A 12,249-nucleotide genomic window follows, 5' to 3' on the forward strand; every position below is an offset into this window, starting at 1 on the left:
AATTATCACTGATGAAGAAACAAACCTTTCTGAGATAAACTAAACCAGCGTCAGTGCACTGAAATCTAATCCAGTCTGCAAACAACCATGTTGAGAACAAAACATGAACTGAAATGCTGCAAATGACTGAAACTCTGTCATTTTACTAAAACATGTTCATCAGTCAATGAATCAAAGGAAGAAGTGATGCACTGACAGAATAGGCCCAGCTCACAGAGGAAAGTGGGTCCCATCCTCACATCCAGCTGTGACAGGTCTGAAAACTTCTACGACTTTGTGTGAAGAGAAAGAAGAAGAAGCACACGAGACGCCGAGAACTGTGAAGAAAACAAAGACTTTAAAACTTCTTCTCTCCGCTTCCTCCGCTTCCTTCCTTTTACTCAGAACTATCACACCTTAACAAGCTCTGTCTACAGCATGCTTTGACATGTTTGGTGCTGCAGAAACAAATTAGTGAGATTTTTATGAAACTAAGTAATAATTTACTTAGTTGTAGTTGTATCATACACATGTGAGCTGAATAATAAATAGACAAAATGAACAGATTATAAGTCCAAGTGAAGCTTTAAATGTGAAGTACTTTTGTTTTACATCCAGAAACACAACAACAACACAGCTGTCTGCACCTTCACCTGCAGGTCTCATACGCACACTGATCACATATATGCACATGTTAAACACTCTTTGTCATAAATCACATTCAGACACAGTATTAAATAAATCTAATTCTCAAAACTGTTCCACTCCTGAAACTAATAATTCATTTGAACCGTGACATGGGGAACAGGCAGAGGCAAGTTTGTGGACACTTTTAAAATATTTAATTTTCTTTTAGTTTCTTTTTACTCTTTAAATTACTAAATTAATAAAATGCAGTCATAAAGTTATAAGTAAGTTTACCCTGGATGGTGAAAGTGGCCTCTATCGACTGTTTATTCTTTGTTAGGTGTAGTTAAGAGTTTTGATGTATTAAACATCAAGACCATCAAAACACTTGAAATCCTGGAAACATTTGAAATCTTGGAATAACTGCATAGGAAGTTTTCAAATTAAAGTCTTGGAGCTCGACTGACTTCTTACAGAAACAGCGATGGACATTTTGTTTCCTTTGTCTGCTCCTCGTCTGCTTGTTGTGTTTGTTGGGAGCTTTGACACCAATAATAGTTACTCTCACAGATGCTCCAGCACACAAACACGTCATTCTGATGGGTTCAAACTGCTGTAGAAAAGTGATTAAAACCATTAGCAAGCACAAGAAGAGACATTTAGTATTTTCCTCCTGCCATAGAAATATTAATCAGCTGCTGATAATTTTCAAGGAGCCACGAATCACTGATTATATTCTAAAGGCTGCTGCACAAAGTCACTACATTGCTTCAAAATACAACAAACACGTTTCTATGAAGCTTTGTAAACAGTTAAAAACAGATTGATAGATGATCAGCCCAGAGACGTAACACTTACTCAGAGCAAATGGTCACAGCAGGAGAAAGCACTTTTTCCCACAACAGTGAAAACTTTCACTAAAAATACTTTATTTATCATTTTAACTGACAAACTTCACTAATGTAAAGTCATCACTGCAGAGTCTTTGAACATGAAGTTCAGTTCTGGTCAAATGTTCACTCAAATTCAGGAAGTGAGATGAAGTCCTCCTCCCTCCCTTCTCTTGTCTGTTTCCTTAAAAGTAGCTGTAACTGTTGTATTCAAAGAGATGAAAGCTGTTAACTTTGTCACTCAGTAACCACACAGTGAGCTACTTCCTGAGGCTCATGGGAAATGTTTTTGAGATCGAACAAACTTTGACCGACTTTAAAATGGCAGGTCGTTCAGACTGCAGCAGATAATCGTTCAGTTACAAGCACAGACTGAAACTCACTGAGATGAAACCGAAGAGACACTTTAACTCAAATCCAAAATCCATTTCCTATTTCTTGTAACTGTTGTATAGCTATGACAGGGAGAAACAGCTGAGGTATGCCAGGATTGGTATACAGTTGTAGCAGTAATTCTCTTCATGCTTTCCTTGCAGATGGTGGTTGGGTCATGGGTTCACCCATATGGAAAAGATATATATAAATCTTATAAAGTTTTTATCTGTCTTGTATGAAACTTGTATGAAAAGCATACAAGAGTGAAAACACATATAAGATTCCTTGAAAAATTATATAATGAAACTTGTATGTTTTGTATACTTGAGTAAATCATATATGTTTTTACTATTTCTTTTCCATATGGGCATAATGGAGGGTCACATTTTATGTTGATAGAATTTGTTTTTATGCTGAGTTTGGTGTTTTTGTTTGATTGTACTGCAGTTTGCTCACTAACAGGAGACTCCCAGTGCCTTAGCAGTGACTTGTTGGCTTTCTGTACTGTTTTATTATTTGCCCCTTTTTAATGGTGACTCATTGTGAGCATGTTGCTGCAGGTATTCTGAAGATAGGTGTGCACGTGTGTGAAATTCAACAGAACGCTCTGCTGTGCTGCTTTCATGTATAAGAGATTACGCCTCAGAAAAAATACAATACGTTTGAATAAATCTTTATTTGAACATTGTGAACACAACAAACACTAATAAACAACAAAACAAAACAATGAACCAACAGAATAGGAGTACAGATAACTTTAACTGTCATGAAATATAAGATCAGGCTTTCCCTGAGACAGTTCTAATTATGAGGTGATAAATGCCCGTTTTCAGGAAACATGTTCAACAAACTCAACGGCAAATCTGAGTTTTCAAGTCCCAAACAGCTGATCAGACGAAGTTCAACTGAGTGTACTCTGAGTTAAGTGTAGGGCTGTTCGATATAATGATATACATCGGATGATATGAAAACGTCTATGGTTTCATATCACGCTATCGCTTGTTTTGTAAAATAAACTGTTTATGATCAGTTTTTTTCATCATTTTGAAGCCACTGTTTTTACGCGTTGGTGTTAGCAACAATGACGGTAAACCCAGCGTGTGGCTCCGCCATCCGCTTGTTTATTTCCCACATAAACCTTTCACAATAAAACTGAAGATCCTGTTGAGATTTTTCAAAATGAACTGAAATGATGAGAAACAGAAAGATCAGTCAGAACAAATCCAGGACCTTATTTCTAAACGAGGCATGTAGCCTCGTTATGAAAAGTCTGACACAGACCAGAAAACTGTACCATGCAAATTATGCAGGAAACCGGTTCCCACCTCAGACTCAAACATGGAAAACCTTGTCAACTACCAATGCAAGAATCATGTGAAAGAGTATGGAGAGAGTTTACAAATGAGAAGCAAAAAGAGCCAGGTGCTCAAAACAGGGTTCAGACACCTATCTCAGGGTCAAATTCAAGCACTTTTTAAACACTTTCAAGGTACTTTTTCAAGCTTTTCCAACCCCCCCACCGCCACTGCCCAAAAAAACCAAGAATGTGTGTTTCAATTCGCATCACCTCAATAAGACCATGTGAAAATTAAAACAAATCATCCTAGGTGATCTTAAACACCTTTGTTCCCCTTTTGTTAAGACATAGAAAAACGCACCACACAAAAATACTGCGAAAGGAAACGGTCGCCTTATATACATAGTGTATAAACTCAAAATGCACATTTGACTTAAAAATGAAGATGTGAAAATGTGAACAAATCAACTTGTTAGAGATATTCTTCTCCTGTTGAAAAAAAAACCCCAAAAAAGAAATAAATAAGTCTTCTCATCAGATATTGATGCTTCTTTCCTGTGTGACAGAAAATAGGAGACAGATGTTTGTTTGTTTGTTTTCTAAGTTAATTGCCAATAAAACTGTTTTATTGCTGAAGTCCTAAATGATCACTTTTAAAGTGTTTGTGCCAATAACATCATGTACAGTCAGACAGGCATGGAGAACAGCACTGACTGAGAGGCTTTGAACAGATCACATAGTTCAATTCAACATATAAGACTTTAAGAATGCACAAGCATCTACTTAAAATCTATTGAATTTATCATCTGTGGTGTTATTATGTACAATTCCAATGTATTTTGTTCATCTCCCTTAAATAAACAGGCAGCCTAAAGTATGAAATATTCATATACAAATACACATATAAATGTGTGAACTGTCTCTGTGACTGATTGTGCCCCACAGGCCTCAGTGTGAGCTTGAAGACATTTATAATGTTTAAGTAGTTTAATGTGTCGGTGCTGACGATAAACACATTTTGAATGAAAGCCGGGGAACTTTGGTAGCACAGAAACAAGTGGCTATTCTTTGTGACCATATGGATCCGTCCCTCATATTACCATTATTTCACCCAAAGGCACCAAGTTAATACTCAAAAAAGCTGCAGCAATACACACAAATATAAACAGTACTTGGTGACAACTTTGCTTTTAGCCTCTAACCCTCTGGGGTCCAGGGTTTAATTGACCGTTTCTGACTACTTTTGATTTGGCCTCTATATTTCACCTTTAAAAACTGTTTATCTTGCCAATCTGTTATTTACTCATTTTGACATATTGTATCAGCACAATTTATCTAAATTCAGACAAAATTGAAAACATGAGTAGAAAGTGATATTTTTGACTGTAAAAACCACAAGCATGTTTAACGAATGATTTTCATAACTTGAAATGCAAATAGAAATTGTACATTTTTAAAAAAAATATGCACAAGTTTTGCAAACAAAGTTTTATGGTTTACCTAAAAGTGCAGCCAAGGCTCAGATGTTTTTTATATAACCATTTCAAACTATTTACAGAACAAAACGGTGCTCTGCATCAAATAAGAAGGCACACAAATTATTTATGCAACTCCAAAAAATAGTTTGTGTCCACTCTAACACAGATGAGAACAGCACAGGGATAAACCTGCAGGTCTGACAGCAGGTGTGTCACTCGGCGTTGGCACTGCAATCTGCCTTTGGTGGCTTTAAGGCAGCAACTGTAGGGTTGCCAACCGTCCCTTAAAAAATGGAATCGTCCTGTATTTAGAAACAAAAGTACACGTCCCGTGTACTTTTTTAGGGTACATGGGACTAAAAGTGCGTCCCTTATTAGCTCAATAAGTCCCGTATTGAGCTAATAAGGGACGCACTTTGTCCCGTAATACAGTGAGAATCAAAAGTAGTCTATAAATGTTTATGGAATTAACGCTTTGTTTGAAAACATAATTCCCAGCCCCTCTCCTGCTTTGTGACCAATGAGCTGACAGCACACTTATGACAATTCGAGTATGACAATTCAGATTACCGCTCATCTCATTGGTCGAGGAAAGGTCGCTTGCGGAGAAAATACCGGAAGACAACAGATGACCACAACAAGAAGCATGGCCAACAGGGAAACAAACGCCGACACTGCGGTGCAAGTCTCGGACGACAGTACACCTAAAGCTGGGCAAACACTGTGCGATTTTTTCAGTCACGTTATTCAGCTCCTGCTCAAACTGCACGATTGACTCGCAGGGGTTAGAAGTTGGTAGGTCACGATGCAGGTCTCACACTATACGGCCCGATGCTCTGATGCGACCTGAGTGCTCACACTGTGCCTCCATAAAATGAAGGTTATAACAGAAAATCTGTCGCTCTCTCTCCCTCTCTGTCTTTCACTCACACAGACACACCACCACCATCAACTTTGCTAAATTGCTAATGAAAAACATTGATCAGGCAGCTGTGATTGACCAGCAGTGTAAATTCAACTATTTTCACGGTTGTTGTGGTCGTGATTAGGGATGGGTATCGTTTAGGTTTTATCCGATGCCGGTGCCAAACCGGTACTTTTGAAACGGTGCCGGTGCTTAAACGGTGCTCAAACCGGTGCTTAAAGAATGGAGAACACAAAATTGGTCCAAAAACCTCTCATGTTCAGCTGTTTTTTTGTAAAAAGATAACAATGTTAGCCTTTTCTGCAGCTATGGGGCATATATGGTATCACTCTCGGCTGGAAGCAGTGCTTAAACAATGGAAAAAAAAACAATCTTTGTCCAAAAACCTCTCATGTTTAGCTGTTTCCCTCTTTTTCTTTGGTCATTTTAGCCTTTTTGTCCAGGGTGAAGGGAGTACCTGCCATCAAACAAGAAGACAGCCGCATGTAGCTATGATGATGTTTGCTAGTTCACCTTACATGCATTAATGTAATAACGTGGTTAGCCTACTCAATGTAAATTACACACGAACAACATTAAGCTACTCACGCAGAGAAGAACGGCTGCTGCTGCCATCATCATCCTCATCATTTCTGCTACACTGGCAGGGCTAGGGGCCAGGACTCCCCTCTTCGGGTTTTTGGGGGATGTTGCTAACTCTGGGTCCGATAACAGGCAACCCACACGCAGTAGATGCGCTCTGTGTGAGGTCTCGCAGCAAGCTATCAAATACGGCGCATTTCTCGGCTTTTAAAAAAAACACTATGCATCGCCAGGTGTTTCATCGGATTTGAGGTGTTACCTCCTTTGACAGTATCACAGTATCAGCTTAAAGCACTTGTTGCAGGCTGCTGAGTTTGCATATTTTGCTATGAAGTACAGCCAGACTTTAACCGCTTCTGTAGCTCTGCTCTAAAAGAACGTATGTACCTGGACCCGCCTACTATCCTCGGAAACGTAAAATGATTGGCTAGAATCTAAAGTGTGTCACAGCTCAGGAAAAAAAAGCACCGAAATAAAGCACCGAAATGTGCGCTGCTTTTCGGTCTGGTTACTACCGTTTATGTCAGAACCAGTGCCATCATGGCACCGGATACCAGTACCCATCCCTAGTCGTGATAATTTTGTGATGCCACATCGAAAAGGCTCGGATGAGCTTTCCAAAGTTCTACAAGTTGTGCCTCCATCGCTTGTGTCCAGATCACACGCCGCACAGCCGTGCTGCTCCATCTTTTTCACCGACGTTTACGTGTTTGCAGTGTGAGCAGTGTGAGCGGCTGCGGTGACACCCTCACGAGCGATTGATGATCGGGAGCTGGTCGTGAGGTGTTAATCGCTTCTCGTTAACCCACGTATACTACACGATGAAGAAGGCCAAAATCGGGCTGATCACCAAATCGGTCGCATGACTCAAAAATCGGCTCAAAATGGGCCAAAAATCGCACAGTGTGAGCCCAGCATTAGAGCAGCAATGTTTGTTGCTCAGAGAAAGAAAAAAAAGGCTGCAAAAGGAGGAATGGGAAAAGGAAAACACCTGGCTGGAAAAGTGCACGATAACACCTTTAAAGCACACTGCACTGTGTGCCGGCGCACTTTTTCCATAGGCATGCTTCTAATGGTGCTTCTAATCTTCTAATCTAGTGGTGGGCACATGAAGAACACGAGGGGCGTGAAAGCTCGAGGAACCCTTAACCAATTTCTTGTCCACCAGGCCACGGCAGAAGCAGATATGGTATGTAAACACTGGTTTGTTTTTTAAAACCCTCTGATTAAGGTTAATATGGGCATGTGCAGTGAATATCAGCGCTATGTGGCCAGAAGTGTGATAATATAATTTATTTTGTGTAATAAACAACTGCAAGGATAGATGATTACAACAAATAGATGACTAATACATAAAAGTAGATGAATAATGATGATGAGTTAAGATGAGTAATCATGGGAACAAGTGGGTTTACAAACAGGAGCAGCTGATTAGCATTAGAAAAGCTGAAATAAAACCTCAACTGAAGCCAATTGTACTAAATGCACTATATGTGCACTGTTACAAGAATATTTTTGTTCTATTGCTTTCTATTAATTTATATAATCTTAAGTTAAGCAGGACAGAGTTCTTTTAAAGAAAGATTTACTTATATTCTCAAAAGTTAAGCATGACAGGCTTCTGTTTAAGAAAGAGACCTGTTTTATTGTGTTAATGTTGTCATTTTGAGCTAAAAATAAATGGCTAAATGATCATTTGTTTCCCATATGGTCATATCACAAAGAATATGCATCTACTTTAATCAAATTAAAGTCAAATGGTTAAAAAATAATTTCACACACAAAAAAAGAGCTACCACACTAGGAAGGGTGAAGACAACTGGGTTGCCCGGCCCTGGCCACGAGGTGTCCCTTATTTATTTTTCAGGGAGTTGGCAACCCTAAGCAACTGTGATGTTCACTAGTAGAACTGACAAAAACAACAAAACAACGACTATACTACACACTAACTACCAGTTATGGGAATAACGGCGTTAATTTTTTCAGTAACGAGTAATCTAACTAATTACTATTCCTATCGTTACAACGCCGTTACAGTTACTAACAAGAAAATGCGGCCTGTTACTATTTTTCAACAAACAGACGGTTGAAGCTGTGTTCAGCTTACCGCATCTTATATCAGTTGCACGGAAGTAGCTGTAAGTAATCTGGACAGTACAGCTGTAATCACGATCACTGTCTAGCACAACACCTGGAGCTAAGGGTGCAAAACAATCGCATGAGTGCTGCTGTTTGACTGAGGAAGAATAAAGTGGTTGTGGTAAGCCAATCACATGACCACTTAAAGACAAAGCAACAAGGTGATAAATACCAGTTTTTAAATTGTGTTGATAGGCCACGTAAAACCAGAGTCATGATAAACAATATATACACGGTGTTTCGTCACGTTAGCGCTAGCAAGCACTCTCTGCTTATGAGCAAAAAAACCAAACAAACAAAAGAACCGGGGACGTTTTAGGAGTGACGACGAGAGAGAGAGAGAGTTTTGAGATGTGAGAGATTTATGATGTTTAGCGTGTTTGGAGTGTGTAGTTAATGTGTTGTCTTGTGTAGTTAGTGTGTAGTGTTGTGTGCCAGGACAATGAGGCGACTGCTGTCTCCAGGTAGAAACAGGAGTGATACACCTGCTGCTGTCAGACCTGCAGGTATCAGGCTGTGATGTTCTCCTTTATAGTGGACAGAAATTATTGTTTTGGAGTTGCACAAATAATTTGTGTGGCATTGAATGAAGAACAGCTGATTGTTCTGTAAATAGTTTGAAATGGTTATTTAAAAAAATCAAGGTAAAAGGTAAATGGCTGCAAATAACTTTGTTTGCAAAACTTGTGCAAAATTGACAATTTATATTTGCAAGTTATGAAATATGATTCAATAAACATGTTTGTGGTTGTTACAGTAAAAAATATAACTTTCTACTAGGATTTTGTTTTTTGTCTGATTTTAGATCAATTGTGTTAATACAGTATGTCAAAATGAAACCATAACTGTAAATTCAGACATGCGAGGTTGTGCTGAAAAGGATGATACCAAACAAGGCAAAGTAAATAGTTTTTAAAGGTAAAATGTGGAGGAAACATCAAAAGTAGTTAAAAATAGTTAAAAAAAAATTTTGCTTCTACATTTTGTGATTCATTTTATTTTATTTTTTTTTATCTGATACGAAAACTATTCAGTCAGATAGTTATTTGTGGTGAATGAAATATAGTTACTTTCAAGCACTTTTAAGCACCACATCTGAAATTCAAGCAGTTTTCAAACCTTGAAAAGACAACATTAAAATTCAAGCATTCTCAAGGATTTCAAGCACTCGTACAAACCCTGACAAAATAAACCTTAGACTCAAACGTTAGAACAGGCCTTTACCTTTTCTTTTTTCTTTCTTTAAAGCCACCTACTATCTGTCACATTGTAAAATCATAAAGTTGTCCAAAAAAAAAAAAAAAAAGAACAGGCTTTTCTCAGCAGCACACTATGTAGCAAATATTAAAAAAAGGAAAATAGAGGCCGTTACAAATTATATCTGAATTTATATAGTTTAATTCATCTGTCAAAACACTCAGCATAAGGTACACAATGCCCAGCTGAAAACACACGAGTTGCCCAAGATTCAGATAATTTATAGAAAATGTAAATTTTTGTGATATATATCGTTGTCGGGACGATAAATCTCTTATATGGGTATCTGAGATTTTGGTCACATCGCACAGCCCTAGTTAAGTGTGTGGTTGAGTAAAGAAAGGAGCCAACATGATATCGGAGCCTTCATTTTAATCCAATGAACAGAAGAACACAGTGCTGACAATTTTGAAAAAGAAAAAAAAAAAAATAGGGGGTAAGTCACAGCCGTCCCACATTTTCTAAGCATGAAACTTTAACCAGTATGAATTCTCATCATGTGCTTCTTTAAGTTTGCGCTCTGATTGAACTTTTTTCCACAGCTGTTACAGCAATATGGTTTCTCACCTGTGTGGATTACTAAGTGACGGTCCAGTGCCGTTTTATCTGCAAATGGTTTCTCACAGTTTAAACAAACATACGGCTTCTCACCTGTGTGACATCTTATATGACGCTCCAGTGCTGCTTTCAAGAGAAAACCTTTCCCACAGGCGCTACAAGAATACCTCTTCTCCCCTGTGTGACGTCTTATGTGAGTTTTCAATCCTGTTTTCTGATTGAATCGTTTCCCACAGATGCTACAAGAATATGGTTTCTCACCCGTGTGAAGTCTCATATGTGTAGGCATGTAGGCTTTAGAGTGCATTTTTTTTCCACAGATGCTACAAGAATACATCTTCTGACCTAGATAACTTGTTAAATGATGATCCAATGCAGATTTCTGATCAAATCTTTTCCCACACGTGCTACAAGAATACATTTTCTCACTTGCGTGAATTTCTAAATGTGCAGCGAGGCAGGATATAAACTCGAAAGTTTTGCCACAAGTTTCACATTTTAGGGACATTTTCCTTTCAGTTTTACGTTGGCTCTCTTTGCCTCCTCTTTTACTGTGACGTCTCTTTCTGTAACGTCTCCTTTTCTTCAGCTCTTCATTTCTAGTTGATCCTGAGTCCACATGCTGGCTTTCTTCATGATCTCGGCTCTCTGGTTCAGGAGAGCTGTGAGAAAGGAGCTGCTCACTGTTTGGTTCTGGCTCACTGTGGGAACTTTCCTCATAAGATTGAGTCACCATGAAGGTATCAGCCTCCTGCTTCAGTCCAAGTTGCTCTTCCTCCTGACTGCTGCAATGTTCCTCCTGTTCCTCCTTAATCTGTGGAGGCTCTGGGTCCTCCTCGTCCAGGCTGGAGTTTCTCTCTTGGGTACAGACTTGCTGGTCTGCAAGAACCTCCTCCTCACAGACATCCTCCTGTAGGAAGTCTGAGAGGAAAAACAAACTTTTGAGGAAATATATTATAAGATAATGCAGGAAGGTATACATACACACAACAGTGATAAAGAAAACAAAAAACAAAGGCACAAGTAAGATTGACACTGTCAAAGAGAGTACAAAAACAATGCTCGGTTTTCCATCTAGCTTCACCTTCCAGACCTCCTGCCTCCATCATCCCTGGATCACCCAGGATGGACTCACTGCTCTCGCTCATGCCATCAGGATATTCACCCGGACCTCTCTGACCACAGTTTTAAATGTTCAACTTTTTTTTTTTTAACTGCTGTCCAACATTAATTTGTAAATGATTTACTAGCAATCTTGTCAAAACAAAGTTCTTTACTTGGAGCACAGTTCTACAAGAAAGGCAGTGGGGAGAGGGGACACTTGGGCAGTACATTTATCACGGCATATAATGTCCGTATCAGAGCATCCATCCATCCATTCGCTTCCGCTTATCCTTTTCAGGGTCGCGGGGGGCGCTGGAGCCTATCCCAGCTGTCATAGGGCGAAAGGCGGGGTACACCCTGGACAGGTCGCCAGTCTGTCGCAGGGCCAACACACATGGACAGACAACCATTCACACTCACATTCACTCGCACATTCACACCTAGTGACAATTTGGATTAATCAATTAACCTATCCCCACAAGCTGCATGTCTTTGGACGGTGGGAGGAAGCCGGAGTACCCGGAGAGAACCCACGCAAACATGGGGATATAATGTCCGTATCAGAGCACTGGCTATGAATTTCAGACGGATCAGGCCTTAACTTAGCAAAAAAGTTATCAATTGTTCTTTTCATCTTTTCTCATTACCCACAGCTACATCCACTTCTGTTAGGCCTAGGCTACTCACTAGGGCTGTGTATCGTCACTGATTTCTATAATCCATTTCTTTCATTTCTGATCATGTGAGACTTCGTCAGAGGTGTGAGCATCACAGCAGATGCCTTTGAGTCAAAGTAACTGAGAATAAAACACAGAAAAACATGAAGATTTTCCTGACCTGGCTTTTTATAGGCGATAACCGCCTGAAAAATATTCTGCAGTAGATCAAAAACTGAAGAAAACCATTAATCAACATACAGTGGGGCAAAAAAGTATTTAGTCAGCCACCGATTGTGCAAGTTCCCCCACCTAAAATGATGACAGAGGTCAGTAATTTGCACCAGAGGTACACTTCAACTGTGAGAGACAGAATGTGAAA

At 39.3% G+C, this 12,249-nt stretch overlaps 1 protein-coding gene across 6 annotated transcripts in view; it reads right to left on the reverse strand.

Annotated features, from left to right (window-relative positions):
• Positions 1–9,901: 9,901 nt before the first annotated feature.
• LOC113017235 (uncharacterized) overlaps positions 9,902–12,249 on the reverse strand; it is a 63,040-nt gene continuing 60,692 nt past the window's right edge. For all 6 annotated transcript variants that reach the window (XM_080298651.1, XM_080298650.1, XM_080298652.1 and 3 more), the window contains one exon: positions 9,902–11,028. In XM_080298651.1, coding sequence (XP_080154777.1) covers positions 10,025–11,028 — 1,004 coding nt within the window. In that variant the 3' untranslated portion in view covers positions 9,902–10,024. The remainder of the gene's footprint in view (positions 11,029–12,249) is intronic.

This window comes from Astatotilapia calliptera, chromosome 3 (genome assembly GCF_964374335.1).
Source record: "Astatotilapia calliptera chromosome 3, fAstCal68.1, whole genome shotgun sequence".
Lineage (NCBI taxonomy): Eukaryota > Metazoa > Chordata > Actinopteri > Cichliformes > Cichlidae > Astatotilapia > Astatotilapia calliptera.